Source organism: Salvelinus fontinalis, chromosome 31 (assembly GCF_029448725.1).
Source record: "Salvelinus fontinalis isolate EN_2023a chromosome 31, ASM2944872v1, whole genome shotgun sequence".
Taxonomy (NCBI): domain Eukaryota; kingdom Metazoa; phylum Chordata; class Actinopteri; order Salmoniformes; family Salmonidae; genus Salvelinus; species Salvelinus fontinalis.
In genome coordinates, this window is record NC_074695.1 from 41,577,672 (window position 1) to 41,595,325 (window position 17,654).

At 44.9% G+C, this 17,654-nt stretch overlaps 2 protein-coding genes across 2 annotated transcripts in view; one reads left to right on the forward strand and one right to left on the reverse strand.

Annotated features, from left to right (window-relative positions):
• Nucleotides 1-1,886, reverse strand: part of LOC129830269 (solute carrier family 2, facilitated glucose transporter member 1-like) — a 47,573-nt gene extending 45,687 nt beyond the window's left edge. Inside the window, exon 1 of the mRNA XM_055892718.1 lies at nt 1,689-1,886. Coding sequence (XP_055748693.1) covers nt 1,689-1,772 — 84 coding nt within the window. The 5' untranslated portion in view covers nt 1,773-1,886. The remainder of the gene's footprint in view (nt 1-1,688) is intronic.
• A 1,455-nt stretch (nt 1,887-3,341) lies between these two features.
• Nucleotides 3,342-17,654, forward strand: part of LOC129830270 (polyhomeotic-like protein 2) — a 49,095-nt gene continuing 34,782 nt past the window's right edge. Inside the window, exon 1 of the mRNA XM_055892719.1 lies at nt 3,342-3,439. The gene's annotated coding sequence lies outside the window, so the exon portion shown is untranslated. The remainder of the gene's footprint in view (nt 3,440-17,654) is intronic.

The following is a 17,654-nucleotide window of genomic DNA, read 5'->3' on the forward strand; positions in this document are numbered from 1 at the left end:
AACCTGCTCTGAAGCCCACACCGTTTGGCCTGTATGTGTTTGAACGCATGCCCTTCGGTTTATGCAATGCTCCAGCAACCTTCCATAGATTTACAGAGCTGTTTGGGCAACCTGATAGCAGTAACCTCTTGGCAGTACTGTATGCTGCTGCCATCTTGTGGAGAATAACACCCATAACTTTGAGCACAGAAAAGCAGGACCTAATACTGACCCAACACAACACCATAGAATAAAACATAAACTTAATTGCCCTTGTAGGGAATTTGTCTTGCACATACATAAAAGAGCACTGTCAATTTAATACACAAAATATAAATGTGTAAACAATGAGCTGTTCATACACTGTTGGAAAATGACAGCAACCCACTATGGTGAAATCACAGCAATTAAATGTGGCTGTATGTCAGTGATGTACCTAAATAATTGAACATTTACTTTCCTTATATATTCTGTTGAGTATAATTTCAGATGATCAGAAACTCCAAAACATGTTGTGCTTAAATAAGCGTCATACAGAGAAAGTAGTAAATTATTTTATACAACAATAATTAGGTTTGGCTGTATCAGGTTAGGATAAGGGCCTTAATGTATTTAGAGCAACATCAAGAGCAACATGGCCAGTGAGTGGTACACAGCATGTAGTGGTGTATAATTCCAGAGTTGACTGTAGGTCACTGTTCACACAGAGACTCTCCCTTCTTCTTATTCTGTTGTTTTTTCTAGATTATCGAGCAAAAAGCCTCCAACCCGTCAATCAGCATCTCCCCATTACTGTTACGCCACGTCACATATTTCCATCTGCTGCTCCAAGCTTTATCACATGATGTGATATCAACACAAGGCTATAGATAACACACCATTTGTTCAATGTTCCTAAATATTAAGAGTTGGTGAAATGGAATTGCAGAAAAAAATGTCTAAATGGTAGAATAAACATGGGAGAAGCTTGCAAAGTAAATAGTCAAATACAAATGAATTTATCTCACTCAAAACACTGTAATGACATTGACTTCAAAACATCAGAGGCTACACAAACATGGACGATTTTCTATATTTAGCAGATTCGGTTAAGGACAATATAACCCCCAGTCAAGTACATCTCAGTGGTACTGATGGACTCTACTTGCGATTAGATTACATATCGCTCAGCATTGTCCCAGGCTATCAGCCATGTCTTTTATGCAGTAGTAGGATATAAAGTTTGTGTAGAGATGGAGAATATAATCCTCTGTACAGCTAGGTCACAGCCAGATCATAACTAGCCTGCTATAACTGGACCACGCAGTATGCACAGTATGCTTAATTTCTGTCATCAACTCCATGTACGTGCAGTACCATACTGTAATCAGATTACACCACAATCACGCCATCTACCGCACTATGGCGTATGATATCAACCGAGACAGCTGTGTCTATGTAGCCATGGATATTTTGCCCCGTTTTCTTCGTATTGCTAAAAAAACTCAAAATGACATACACATAGTAAACACTGTTACACAATACAATATCACTCCTCCAAGATATGTCTGAACAATGTAAAACTACCCCATCAATCAAAGTCTAGCTCATCAACATGATGTAATATCATTCCCTTTAAGAATACTTACAAATAAAAACACTTTCTACCAGAAAACTATGATATGAAAAAGCTGTAAGAGGTAAAATGAAGCCCCGGGCCTGGCCCTTACCTGTTCTTGGCTTGGACCCCTTACCAGACTGGTGGCCTCTGTGGGGCCAGGGAGAGGGGTCTTGACCCCCTCGGTGGTGGACATGGTCTTCTGGTCCTATGGTCCTGGTTGTGGAGGGAAGCTGAGGGCGGAAGCTGAGGAGCTGTGGTGGTGGTACAGCAGCAGGGAGAAATAGAGTCAGAGGCTGCTGTCTAATCATGGCTGGATCCCACAGTGTGTGTGTGTGTGTGTGTGTGTGTGTGTGTGTGTGTGTGTGTGTGTGTGTGTGTGTGTGTGTGTGTGTGTGTGTGTGTGTGTGTGTGTGTGTGTGTGTGTGTGTGTGTGTGTGTGTGTGTGTGTGTGTGTGTGTTTGTGTGTGTGTGTGTGTGTGTGTGTGTGTGTCAGAGCTCCCATTCATCCCGATCGGCCTCTGTCGTCACCTACAAACAGCCCATTGGACATTACTGTTTGAACCAAACATACACTAAACAAATGACATGGAATGTACCAGCTTTTTTAGAAGCATAATAAACAGTTAAATGCCGTTTGTTAATAGCCATCTCACTTCTCTTTAAAGTGTGCTGTTGTTTTGTTATTAATAATTAAATATTGATTCCACAAAATATTTCTGTGTGAAAAGTCAGGCAGCTAGTATCATTGTGCACAACTGCTTCAATCTGATCATAGTAATTATTCACTTTACGTTTCCTTTTTCCTTCCACGTGTGATGAGCTGATAAAAAACTATCCTGCCATCAAATAATAGCATGACAAACTTATTAGCTTCTTAACCCCCCCCCAGGTAAAATACAGTAGCCTCACTTCCCTCAGTCCCCCAGCCGTTTCCTGCCCCAGCCGTTTCCTGCCCCAGCCGTTTCCTGCCCCAGCCGTTTCCTGACCTGCCTAATTACCCTATTGCTGTCTGCACCTGTGTGTCTAACACAATTACGCACACAGTCACTTAGTAGCCTTCGATGTCCTCAGATTGAATTACATTTCGGAACCTTTTATTACCAAAGACCAAGAACAAATCATTCATATTTTAGTTGTTTCAAAATGAGCACTCGAGTGATTAGCACTCTGTTTTCAATCATAGATTACTTTCCATTGCACCATAAATGGACCATAAACGCAAGGCCGTCAAGCTTCAGAAGTTCTATATAGTCCCCTGTAATGACTATCTCTCTCTCTTTCTCTTTCTCTTTCTCTTTCTCTTTCTCTTTCTCTTTCTCTTTCTCTTTCTCTTTCTCTTTCTCTTTCTCTTTCTCTTTCTCTTTCTCTCTCTCTCTCTCTCTCTCTCTCTCACACACACACACGCGCACAAGACACACACACACACACATTGTAATGGACTTGCATGTTACTCTATGAATGCACAGCATGGCAGACCCACTCACACACACCCTGACCAAACTCCAATTTTGTGGGAGATGCAGTAACATCACAAGTAAGGGTTAAATCTCTCTGTGCTACCATGGAGACAATGACAGGCATTCTGTACTACAGCCGTGTCATCGCCATTCTACAAGACAACAAGGGAGGAGGGCCAGGGGGAAGGGGGAAGGCCACAGGCTGATAGATGCTAACCATTGGCTCATTTGAATCACATGACTGCTTTTGGAATTCTAATTCATACAGGATTTTTTCCCACCTCCAGCTCCTCCTCTACCCTTGGTCTATTCTGAGGCTGGCAGAGCAAGACCCAGATATGGTGTAGTATAACAGGAAAGAAACAGGAAACCTATACAGCATGGAGGGAGGCCTGTGTTGAAGGTATGGAAACGTGGCTTTGTGTCTTTTTGAAAGTTATTTTTCATGCCTTGCTGCTGCTGTAACTATTACTCTGGCTCTGTTGTGTGCTTGTTGTTGGGGTATGTGTGCATGATTTACTGTTTGAACATGTGTGTGTGTGTGCATGCGTGTGAATTGGTACATGTGGATTCTCTGCAAGTGTTGTTGGTGTAAGTGTGCGTGCTTGTGTGTGTGTGTGTGTGTGTGTGTGTGTGTGTGTGTGTGTGTGTGTGTGTGTGTGTGTGTGTGTGTGTGTGTGTGTGTGTGTGTGTGTGTGTGTGTGTGTGTGTGTGTGTGTGTATGTGTGTGAATTGGTACATGTGGATTCTCTGCAAGTGTTGTTGGTGTAAGTGTGCGTGCTTGTGTGTGTGTGTGTGTGTGCATGTGTGTGAATTGGTACATGTGGATTCTCTGCAAGTGTTGTTGGTGTAAGTGTGTGTGTGTGTGTGTGTGTGTGTGTGCATCCACGTGTTTGTGTGCCTCTCAACTAACATGCCGTCTGCAGTCTCTTCAGCACACTATTCAGACACTTAAGTCTGACCTGGACAGTATTGGAACAGTTCTGTAAAGATTTTAGCATTTTATTTACATTTGTCAAGTGTATCAGGGACTGACTTGATTCAAATCATGGCATTCTTGTCGAATGGGCTCTCTATCCATGGGTCCAAAGTAGACAGACTGTCAAGTTGGTTGAGAATCAAAACATGCCATTTCTGTTAGGACTGTCTTATGACAGCTTAAAGCATCTCCTTTTACTATCATGTCAAACTCACATGCCACTCCCCCAACACGGAGTAATGTAAAAAAAAGAAAGAAAAAAAGGCATGCTTTCGGAACCATTTGATGTTTGCATTGAAAGACCAGTGAGTGAAGGCCTGTAGACGTTGAGTACAGACAGACTGCATTTACCCAGATTGAAATTATAGACCTATAACCTGTATGAACACTGATCATAAAAGATCTGTGGGAGAGCTTCTGACAGCCGAGGCAGCGGAACTCAGTGTAACTCAGTGTGTCGTTAGGAAGTGAGTGTCGACAGGTTGGAGTGCCTCGGCTCTGATGAGGTATGGCCCTGTCCCCTCTCCCCCTCTGGGCAAGGCAGCTGGTCTGGAGGGTCTGAAGGTCCCGGAGCAGATGAAAGTGACTCCTTCTCACATCCAGGTGTTATTCCTCCTGATCCCGCTGGTCCCTATGCTTTCTCTCTCTCTCTCTCTCTCTCTCTCTCTCTCTCTCTCTCTCTCTCTCTCTCTCTCTCTCTCTCTCTCTCTCTCTCTCTCTCTCTCTCTCTCTCTCTCTCTCTCTCTCTCTCTCTCTCTCTCTCTCTCTCTCTCTCTCTCTCTCTCTCTCTCTCTCTCTCTCTCTCTCTCTCAATTCAATTCAATTAAATTCAAAGGTCTTTATTAGCATGGGAAACATATGTCCACATTGCCAAAGCAAGTGAAATAGATAATAAACAATAAAAAATAAATAAACAGGTAACATGACACTCACAAAAGTTCCAAAGGAATAGAGACATTTCAAATGTCATATTATGGCTATGTACAGTGTTGTAACGATGTAGACAAGGGAAAGGAAATAAACATAAATATGGGTTCTATTTATAATGGTGTTTGTTCTTCAATAGTTGCCGTTTTCTTGTGGCAACAGGTCACACATCTTGCTTCTGTGATTGCACACTGTGGTATTTCATCCAATCAATATGGGAGTTTATCAAAATTGCTTTAGTTTTCGAATTCTTTGTGGGTCTGTGTAATCTGAGGGAAATAATATGGTCATACATTTGGCAGGAGGTTAGGATGTGCAGCTCGGTTTGGGCAGTGTGCAAATAGCCTGTCTTCTCTTGAGAGCCAGGTCTGCCTACGGCGACCTTTCTCAATATCAGGGCTATGCTCACTGAGTCTGTACATAGTCAAAGCTATCCTTAATTTTTGGGCCAGTCACAGTGGTCAGGTATTCTGCCACTGTGTACTCTCTGTTTAGGGCCAAATAGCATTCTAGTTTGCTCCTTTTTGTTAATTATTTTCAATGTGTCAAGTACTTATGGTTGGGTCTAATTGTGTTGTTGTCCTGGGGCTCTATGGGGTCTGTTTGTGTTTTCTCTCTATATCTCCCCTTACAAAAAAACACACGTGATTTTCGGACACGTGTGAAGTTTCACGTGTTAATTTTGAGCTTCAGAGGCAGAGATGGAGGGTGCTATGTTGCTGGAATGTGCCAAAACTTGCAACTGGAAAAAAAGGCAGTGAAAGCAAAGTCCAGGGTAACATAACCAAAGAGAGGGAAAATTGCAGGAAAGAGGGAGGTGTTTTATTTCATTGAAATTGTATATATATATATATATATATTTTTAAACATTTTATTGTTACTTTACAACATTTTGTTTTGCTATCAATACTTTAGGGTTCATGTTTTGCTTTCAATATCAGATTTTTTGTTTGCAATAGTAATCATTTTTTTCTCGACTTCAGAAGTTTTACTTGATATTAACAGCACAAAAGTAACTCACTCACTAGAGGATTGCACCATATAATAACACTATGACTCAATTAAAGGTGTTTAAAGCAACAATCCTTAACTGAACCGTTAACAAAGTGTACTCACTGCCATAAGTACAGTAAAAAGCTGAGGGATGGGCCTGGAGAAATGCAACCTTTCTCAAATCCATAGACTACGCTATGGATGCAAGGACTGACCATCCATGATATCCAAATGATAGTTTTAAACATGTTTTGAGGCTGTACAGTGGTTATTTACATTTACTTTGCTTATAAACATTGGAGTAAAACAAGCTTATATTTTGGGTTCTGATGGGGTATGACGGCTGAACTAAGCTCATGAGGCATGTATACATTACATTCTTTAAGAATCAATGGGTACATATCATTCATTTATAAGTCCAGAAATGGATGTAGCAAGTAAGGATTGGCCCTTTAACAGGCAGTGACCTTCATACAGCACAACGATGTCTCCATTTGAATGTGATCTATTAACCTGGCCCCAAAAATGTATTCTGTCCACTGTTCCGAGAATGTCCCGCATTTGGGCTTTTTAGATGTGGTCACCCTAATTCCACTAGTGGAAACATTGCTACTGCAACATGTTACCACCATCGTTTCACATGTGAGGAGAAGAACATTATTTCAACCCTACATGTGAACTTGCCATAACTTTCAATTCCATAACTGAAAGTGAGATTTTCACATGTGGATTTTCCTTACATGTGAAACTGCAAATTAGATTTTCACTTTCACATTTAAAAGTGCAAGGTCACATGTGAAAAACAATCACGTGTAAAAATCTAGTTTGCAGGTTCATATGTGAAAAACGTTCACGTGAAAATCTCATGTGAAACGGCACATTCGATTTTCAAATTTCCTATGTAAAACTGCAATTCACATGTGAGGTGAAAACATGTTATTCTCACATGTGAAAAGGTCATGTATTTTTTTGTCATGTCAAATTTAAGCTCAACATGTGAAAACAGCTAATTCACTTATGAAACTGCAAATTTGGCGTGCTTTTTTTTGTAATGGTCAATATCAAAGGAGGCTGGTGGGAAGAGCTATAAGATGACAGACTCATTGTGATGGCTGGTATGGAATTAATGGAACGGTATCAAACACATCAAACATATGGAACCAAAATAAGCCTGTCTCCTATAACTCCACCCACCAGCCTCTTCTGGTCTCTATGTTTTCTCTCTTTTTCTCTCTCCCTCTCTTTCACTCCCTCCCTCCATGTGTTCCCAGTAAGGCCCCCTACTTTCCAAACTTGGGAGCAGGCACACGCACATCTGATTGAAGTTAGTTTCTTATCTGTCCTGCATCTCTTTGGACTGTAGGCACTCAGAAACACACACACCTGCATGAGGATATGGTGCACATAAACTGCGTTTATTTTCAGCAAACTTAACGTGTAAATATTTGTATGAACATAACAAGATTCAACAACTGAGACATAAACTGAACAAGTTCCACAGACATGTGACTAACAGAAATTGAATAATGTGTCCCTGAACAAAGGGGGGTCAAAGTCAAAAGTAACACTCAGTATCTGGTGTGGCCACCAGCTGCATTAAGTACTGCAGTGCATCATCATGGACTGCACCAGATTTCCTGTCTGGTCCAGCAACGGTGGGTTTGTGCCCATAGGCGGCGTTGTTGCCAGTGATGTCTGGCGAGGACATGCCTTACAACAGGCATACGAGCCCTCAGTCCAGCTTCTCTCAGCCTATTGCGGACAGTCTGAGCACTGATGGAGGGGTTGTGCGTTCCTGGTGTAACTCGGGCAGTTGTTGTTGCCATCCTGTACCTGTCCTGCAGGTGTGATGTTCGGATGTACCGATCCTGTGCAGGTGTTGTTACACATGGTCTGCCACTGCTAGGACGAACAGCTGTCCGTCCTGTCTCCCTGTAGCGCTGTGTTATGCGTCTCACAGTACGGACATTGCAATTTATTGCCCTGGCCACATCTGCAGTCCTCATGCCTCCTTGCAGCATGCCTAAGGCACGTTCACGCAGATGAGCAGGGACCCTGCGCATCTTTCTTTTTGTGTTTTTCAGAGCCATTAGAAAGGCCTCTTTAGTGTTCTAAGTTTTCATAACGGTGACCTTAATTGCCTACCGTCTGTAGGCTGTTAGTGTCTTAACGACCGTTCCACAGGTGCATGTTCATGAATTGTTTCTGGTTAATTGAACAAGCATGGAAAACAGTGTTTAAACCCTTTACAATGAAGATCTGTGAAGTTATTTGGATTTTTACGAATTATCTTTGAAAGACAGGGTCCTGAAAAAGGAACGTTTCCTTTTTTGCTGAGTTTATGTTATAGCATGTGCCAGGTCCATGATCGATTTTAGGCATGATCTTAACAACTGGGAAGCAATGTGGATTTGAGTGCATCCATCTGAATTCCTCTCCTTTTCCCCTTAACAGCGCACACACACCACCTCTTCTTTACCTTGAGTAGCAGCAAATTTATATGCAAATTAGCCTAGGAAATCGATGCCATCAATATCATTTTGCTCTTGTACATTTGCTACATCCAGATGCAGTAGTTCCAACTTTTTTCCTTCATTTTTTTGCTTTCTGATCACAACAGTTACCTTTGTCTACATGAATCCTTTATGTGAATACATGTGTTGTGACTGAATGTTTATGAGTTATGACCCTCGGAAAGGGGAGGGAGGAGCACTTCAGATGAGAATGACTATCACCATCACTCACAGTCTTCCTCCTTCACATTAGCCACAGCACGAGGTGCTACATTCACATCCTCAACAACATCACTAAGCCGCTCTCTTTCTCTGCATTGCTCTACAATCAATGAAACCATGACAACACAGGCTGTATATCACTCTGCCTTGTCTCACACAAAAGGCCCTCCTCTGGCAGACAAAGCAGGCAGGTTTATTGGGGGGGGTCTTAAGGAAATGAGGGCCAATAATCTCCCCCTGCCTGCCTGCCCAGTGGCCCTGGCCACTAAGAGAGAGGTTTTTTCCCCTCACATGACACACCCACTGATAGAATTCAGAGTCTCTTTTTAAGGGCTACCCTAAAAAAGGGTTGTAAAGGTTACCCCCTAAAAATACATATACCAGCAGTAGTGGTCAGTTCAGATTGAAGTCACAGTTATGGCGTTTATAAATTGGAAATACTCTGGTTCCCCCTAAAAAGGAGTTGTACCCCGCCCACCATTTTGGAGGTTGAAATGTAATCAATTTCTTCTGACGTCGTCATTGTCATAATTTTCACCACTTATAGTATATAAATGAGAGAAGTGCTGGTGTCGGTAGTGGGCCAAGCTTGGGATGTACATTGACTGACTGCAGAGTACAGCGTAGTTTGGGTATTTCCACTGTAGCCAGACAAAAGGCAGTCACTGTATGGTATAAGCTACCGTGGGGAGGGCACATCATAAAGTCCGTCAAAGCTCTTGCTGGGGGCAGTGAGGTAAGAGTTAGCTTCGCCCGTAGTTTACGAGCCCTCCCCCTCAGATCACACCACACACCACACCACATGGGCATCATGATTCATGGTTTCCTTTTTAACAATACACTTATTACAGTTCATCAAGATGTACTTTACTTTTTTACACGTGGGGTACCACAGGGATCCATTCTTGGCCCATCAAGTGAGGGCCAGCACCCTAGAATTGTGTTTGTGTGTGATAAGATACCACATTTGAAATGTAGGGTGTATGAATGACGTTTGCCTGTGCTGTGGGTCTGTTATTGCTGGGAGGAGCAGACCACACCTTTTGACACTCCACCATGCTGAGAGACAGGAGGTGAGGTGTCAGCCAGTGGTGGAATAAGTACCCAATTTTCATACTTGAGTAAAATGAAGATACCTTAATAGAAAATGACTCAAATAAAAGTGAAAGTTACCCAGTAAAATACTAGTTGAGTATTACATTTACTAAATACACTAAGTATCAAAAGTAAATATAACTGCTAAAATATACTTAATTATCAAAAGAAAAAGTATAAATAATTTCAAATTCCTTATATTAAGTAAACCAGATGGCACCATTTATTTTAATTTACTTTATTTACAGAAAGCCATGGGCACACTCCAACACTCAGACATCATTTACAAAGGAAGACTGTGTGTTTAGTGAGTCCGCCAGATCAGAGGCAGTAGGGACGACCAGGGATGTTCTCTTGATTATTGTGTGAACTGGACCATTTTCCTGTTCTGATAAGCATTCAAAATGTAAACAGTACTTTTGGATGCCAGGGGAAATGTATGCAGTAAAAAGGAACTTATTTTCTTAAGGAATGTAGTGAAGCAAATGTTGTTAAAAATATAAATAATAAAGTAAAGTACAGATACCCTCCCAAAAAAACGACTTAAGTAGTACTTTAAAGTATAGTATTTTTACCTAAGTTATTTACACCACTGGTGTCAGCAATGGCACCCGTCACCTGCTCACTCCTTCTCTCTCTCTTTCTGGTGTGAGGGGAAACAGAAAGCCATGTTGCATTGTCATTGGGAGACCTCTGCATTAAATGGAGGGTCCATTAGAAGTACTGTACATTTATTTCACTAATTCATGTCCATGGATTAAATGGGTGGACTAGTGTGTTTGTAGGTGCCGTACGTCATGCACAAAATTGGATGGAATAGGGTTGCTTTGTCTGTGTGTGTGTGTGTGTGTGTGTGTGTGTGTGTGTGTGTGTGTGTGTGTGTGTGTGTGTGTGTGTGTGTGTGTGTGTGTGTGTGTGTGTGTGTGTGACACGCCATGACAGGTGGATGTCTTTGTCACACTACCGTTTGTCAGCCGTATGGTGTAGAAACTGCAGTTGGTGTAGAGATGTTGGTGTAGCTGTTCTTCCACCAGAAGTTCAGAATTGAACTGGAACTTTATGAGACTTACTCCCTAACTCCCTTCACCCTCTAGCTTCAATGAACCCTCTGCCAGCCCCCTCCCTGCCAAACTCCCCCCTGGAAGCTCCAGTGAGAGAGGAGGAGGAGGATGGTGTTCTTTGAAGTGTGTTTCCATAATGGGAGCAGTACAGGAGTGGGGTGTAATGAATTATTAGACTCAGAACATGACATCAAAACCAGTCCAATAATGTTAATGAACAGTAACACATACCAGTGTTTAAAATGGAAAAAACAACAATCATTAGGCATTCTTAATCATCAATTACCATGTCAATAGTTTCACAACCTTGAACAGTTTTTTAAAGGTATAAGTTTTTAACCAGTTCAATAAAATGTAATATAAATGTCAGATTTAATTAACAATAACAATTAACATAGTGAATCAATCAATCAATCAAATGTATTTATAAAGCCTTTCTTACATCAGCTGATGTCACAAAGTGCTGTACAGAAACCCAGCTTAAAACCCCAAACAGCAAGCTATGCAGGAGTAGAAGCACGGTGGCTAGGAAAAACTCCCTAGAAAGGCCAGAACCTAGGAAGAAACCTAGAGAGGAACCAGGCTATGAGGGGTGGCCAGTCCTCTTCTGGCTGTGCTGGGTGGAGATTATAACAGAACATGGCCAAGATGTTCAAATGTTCATAGATGACCAGCAGGGTCAATTAATAATAATCACAGTGGTTGTCGAGGGTGCAACAGGTCAGCACCTCAGGAGTAAATGTCAGTTGGCTTTTCATAGCCGATCATTCAGAGCATATCTACCGCTCCTGCTGTCTCTAGAGAGTTGAAAACAGCAGGTCTGGGACAGGTATCACATCCGGTGAACAGGTCAGGGTTCCATAGCCGCATGCAGAACAGTTGAAACTGGAGCAACAGCACGGCCAGATGGACTGGGGACAGCAAGGAGTCATCATGCCAGGTAGTCCTGAGGCATGGTCCTAGGGCTCAGGTCCTCCGAGAGAGAGAGAGAAAGAAAGAAAGAAAGAAAGAAAGAAAGAAAGAAAGAGAGAAAAAGAGAGAAAGAGAGAGAGAATTAGAGAGAGCATACTTAAATTCACACAGGACACCAGATAAGACAGGAGAAATACTCCAGATATAACAGACTTGTCACGATCGTCAACGGGACTGAGAGAGGACCAAGGCGCAGCGCGTGGAAAGTACATCTTTTATTTTAAAGAAGGAAAAAACAAAACAACAAACAGAACAGAACAGACGACCGTGAAGCTATACAAACATAAGTGCTGACACAAAAACACTTCGACATAGACAATTCCCCACAAACAGCTAAAGCCTATGGTTGCCTTAAATATGGCTCCCAATCAGAGACAACAATAACCAGCTGTCTCTAATTGAGACCCAATTCAGGCAACCATAGACTTGCCTAGATATCTACACTCAACCATAGACACAGCTAGACTTCTATACTAAACATAAAACCCAACTACACTAATAAACCCCCTAAACTTTACAACCACCCTAGACACTACAAAAAACACATACATTCCCCATGTCACACCCTGACCTAACTAAAATAATTAAGAAAACAAAGAATACTAAGGCCAGGGCGTGACATAACCCCCCCCTTAAGGTGCGAACTCCGGGCGCACCAGCACACAGTCTAGGGGAGGGTCTGGGTGGGCTTCCGTCCACGGCGGCGGCTCCGGCACTGGTCGTGGTCCCCACCCCACCACAGTCACTACCCGCCTCCGTAGCTTCCTCCAAATGGCCACCCTCCACATTAACCCCACTGGATTAAGGGGCAGCACCGGACTAAGGGGCAGCACCGGACTAAGGGGCAGCACCGGACTAAGGGGCAGCACCGGACTAAGGGGCAGCACCAGGATAAGGGGCAGCACCAGGATAAGGGGCAGCACCAGGATAAGGGGCAGCACCAGGATAAGGGGCAGCACCAGGATAAGGGGCAGCACCAGGATAAGGGGCAGCACCAGGATAAGGGGCAGCACCAGGATAAGGGGCAGCACCAGGATAAGGGGCAGCACCAGGATAAGGGGCAGCACCAGGATAAGGGGCAGCTCCGGACTGAGGGACGGCAGCTCCGGACTGAGGGACGGATCCTGGCTGGATGACGGCTCTGGCGGATCCTGGCTGGACGGCTCTGGCGGATCCTGGCTGGACGGCTCATGGTTGGCTGACGGATCTGGCTGCTCACGGCTGGCTGACGGATCTGGCTGCTCATGGCTGGCTGACGGATCTGGCTGCTCATGGCTGGCTGACGGATCTGGCTGCTCATGGCTGGCTGACGGATCTGGCTGCTCATGGCTGGCTGACGGATCTGGCTGCTCATGGCTGGCTGACGGATCTGGCTGCTCATGGCTGGCTGACGGATCTGGCTGCTCATGGCTGGTAGGCGGCTCTGGCAGATCCTGTCTGGTAGGCGGCTCTGGCAGATCCTGTCTGGTAGGCGGCTCTGGCAGATCCTGTCTGGTTGGCAGCTCTGGCAGATCCTGTCTGGTTGGCGGCTCTGGCAGATCCTGTCTGGTAGGCGGCTCTGGCAGATCCTGACTGACGAATGGCTCTAGCGGCTCCTGACTGACGAACGGCTCTGACGGCTCGGGACAGACGGGCGGCTCTGACGGCTCAGGGCAGACGGGTGGCTCAGATGGCGCTGGGTAGACGGATAGCTCAGATGGCGCTGGGTAGACGGATGGCTCAGATGGCTCTGGGTAGACGGGTGGCTCAGATGGCGCTGGGTAGACTGATGGCTCAGATGGCGCTTGGCAGACGGGTGGCTCAGATGGCGCTTGGCAGACGGGCAGTTCAGGCCCTGCTGTGCAGACGGCAGACTCTGGCCGGCTGAGGCGCACTGTAGCCCTGGTGCGTGGTGCCGGAACTGGAGGCACCGGGCTAAAGACACGCACCTTCAGGCTAGTGCGGGGAGGAGGAACAGGGCATACTGGACCCTGGAGACGCACATTAGGCCTAGTGTGTGGTGCCGGAACTGGTGGTACCGGGCTGGGGACACGCTTCTCAGGGCTAGTGCGGGGAGGAGGAACAGGGCATACTGGACTCTCAAGGCGTACTATAGGCCTGGTGCGTGGTTCCGGCACTGGTGGTACCGGGCTGAGGGCACGCACATCAGGGCGAGTACAGGGAGAAGGAACAGTGCGTACAGGGCTCTGGAGACGCACATGAGGCTTGGTGCGTGGTGCCGGAACTGGAGGCACTGGGCTGGAGACACGCACCACAGGGAGAGTGCGTGGAGGAGGAACAGTGCGTACAGGACTCTGGAGACGCACAGGAGGCTTTGTGCGTGCTGTAGGTACTGTCTTCACCAGAAGGCTAGCACGCACCTCAGGAGAGTATGGAGAGCTGTTCCCGGTGACATTAACTCACCAACACGTTCGTTAGGACGGATGCCGTGCCTCATGCACCAAACCAATACATCCCTCATTACTCTCTCCTCCAATTTCTCCATTAACTCCTTTACTGTCTCCGCGTCGCTCACCTCCAAATCCGCCCTCACCGGCTCCCTACGGTAAGCAGGAGGAGTTGGCTCACGTCTCCCGACTGACCCAACTAAATTACCCGAGAGCCCCCAGCCCCAAGAAATTTTTGGGTTTGACTTACGGGCTTCCCGCCTTGTTTCTGTGCTGCCTCCTCATATCGCCGCCTCTCTGCTTGCGCTGCCTCCAGCTCAGCTTTGGGGCGGCGATATTCTCCTGGTTGAGCCCAGGGTCCCTTTCCGTCCAATATTTCCTCCCAAGTCCACGAGTCCTGGTTCCTCTCACGCTGCTTGATCCATGGGAGGTGGGGAATTCTGTCACGATCATCAAAGGGACTGAGAGAGGACCAAGGCGCAGCGCGTGGAAAGTACATCTTCTTTTATTTTAAAGAAGGAAAAAACAAAACAACAAACCGAACAGACGACCGTGAAGCTATACAAACATAAGTGCTGACACAAAAACACTTCGACATAGACAATTCCCCACAAACAGCTAAAGCCTATGGTTGCCTTAAATATGGCTCCCAATCAGAGACAACAATAACCAGCTGTCTCTAATTGAGACCCAATTCAGGCAACCATAGACTTGCCTAGATACCTACACTCAACCATAGACACAGCTAGACTTCTATACTAAACATAAAACCCAACTACTCTAATAAACCCCCTAAACTTTACAACTACCCTAGACACTACAAAAAACACATACATTCCCCATGTCACACCCTGACCTAACTAAAATAATTAAGAAAACAAAGAATACTAAGGCCAGGGCGTGACAAGACTGACCCTAGCCCCCCGACACATAAACTACTGCAGCATAAATACTGGAGGCTGAGACAGGAGGGGTCGGGAGACACTGTGGTCCCTTCCGACGATACCCCCGGACAGGGCCAAACAGGCAGGATATAACCCCACCCACTTTGCCAAAGTACAGCCCCCACACCACTAGAGGGATATGTTCAACCACCAACTTACCATCCTGAGACAACCCTGGAGAGGAAAATCACGTCATTGACACAACCCACTCAAGTGACGCACCCCTCCTAGGGATGGCATGGAAGAGCACCAGTAAGCCAGTGACAGCCCCTGTAATAGGGTTACAGGCAGAGAATCCCAGTGGAGAGAGGGGAACCGACCAAGCAGAGACAGCAAGAGCGGTTCGTTGCTCCAGTGCCTTTCCGTTCACCTTCACACTCCTGGGCCAGACTACACTCAATCATAGGACCTACTGAAGAGATGAGTCTTCAATAAAGATTTAAAGGTTGAGACCGAGTCTGCGTCTCTCACATGGGTAGGCAGACCATTCCATAGAAATGGAGCTCTATAGGAGAAAGCCCTGCCTCCAGCTGTTTGCTTAGAAATTCTAGGGACAGTAAGGAGGCCTGCGTCTTGTGACCGTAGCGTACGTTTAGGTATGTATGGCAGGACCAAATCGGAAAGATAGGTTGGAGCAAGCCCATGTAATGCTTTGCAGGTTAGCAGTAAAACCTTGAAATCAACCCTTGCCTTAACAGGAAGCCAGTGTAGATAGGCTAGCACTGGAGTAATATGATAAAACATTTTGGTTCTAGTCAAGATTCTAGCAGCTGTGTTTAGCTCTAACTGAAGTTTATTTAGTGCTTTATCCGGGTAGCCGGAAAGTAGAGCATTGGTAGAGCAGTAGCCTAACCTAGAAGTGACAAAAGCATGGATTCATTTTTCTGCATCATTTTTGGACAGAAAGTTTCAGATTTTTGCAATGTTACGTAGATGGAAAAAAGCTGTCCTTGAAAGTCTGGATATGTTCGTCAAAAGAGAGATCACGGTCCAGAGTAACACCGAGGTTCTTCACAGTTTTATTAGAGACGACTGTACAACCATCAAGATTAATTGTCAGATTCAACAGAAGTTCTCTTTGTTTCTTGGGACCTAGAACAGGCATCTCTGTTTTGGCCGAGTTTAAAAGTAGAACATTTGCAGCCATCCACTTCCTTATGTCTGAAACACAGGCTTCCAGGGAGGGCAATTTTGGGGCTTCACCATGTTTCATCGAAATGTACAGCTGTGTGTCATCCACATAGCAGTGAAAGTTAACATTATGTTTTCCGAATGACATCACCAAGAGATAAAATATATAGTGAAAACAATAGTGGTCCTAAAACGGAGCCTTGAGGAACATCGAAATTTACAGTTGATTTGTCAGAGGACAAACCATCCACAGAGACAAACTTTCCGACAGATAAGATCTAAACCAGGCCAGAACTTGTCCGTGTAGACCAATTTGAGTTTCCAAACTCTCCAAAAGAATGTGGTGATCGATGGTATCAAAAGCAGCACTAAGGTCTAGGAGCACGAGGACAGATGCAGAGCCTCAGTCTGACGCCATTAAAAGGTAATTTACCACCTTCACAAGTGCAGTCTCAGTGCTATGATGGGGTCTAAAACCAGACTGAGGTGTTTCATATGCATTGTTTGTCTTCAGGAAGGCAGTGAGTTGCTGCACAACAGCTTTGAACAATAGTTTGATAAGTTTATTGAAGTCTGGTTGACAGGGCCACTCGGAGCTCATGCTGGCTAGTTTTTTTCCGCTTTTGGTTTTCAGAACGGCCATAGCAGAGATGCCACTTTCACACAGATAGGTAATGCTGAACGGTAGCATGATTCATGACAAACGAGAGCAGGATACTCTCCCACTACGCTGCAGCAGATCTGTGTCATTTTCGGGAAGCACATGCTCAGTCTGCAAATGACAGCTCCACCAACAGATCCTCTTCATTGCTTGGCAATGTGACGCTTCCCATCTCCACTCGAAAGGGGTCCCGTATCCAGTCGTCTTGTCTCCTGTTCTCCTCCGGGAAGTAGTCGCAAAACTTTCCCTGCAGCTTGACAAGATGCCGTTTAATGTTTTTTGTGTGTGTTGCTGTGTGCTTTGTTGATCAGATGCTGAATCTCGAAATCAGCATTGGGAAACATGTCAATCCTCCCGTTAGAAACATGATTTGCCCAAACAGTATGCTTAATCATGAAGGCATCCACTTTGTCACTATGTTCAAATCGATTGTGCCCCCTCCCTTGCATTGACACATTGAGCTAATTCAGATGATCAAAAATATCCACCAGGAAGGCAACTTGTGCGAGCCATTCCTCACAATCAAAATGTTCGGCCAGAGATGACTTGTTTTCTGAAAGAAACTTGGCAATCTCCGCTCGAAGCTCATAAAAGCGACCCAACACTTTACCCCTGGAAAGCCAGCGGACCTCTGCATGATAAAGCACTTGCTGCTGCTCGCTCCCCATATCCTTGCAGAAGGCCTGGAAACACCTGCTTTTTCTGGAACTCTTTTGATATAGTTGACACACTT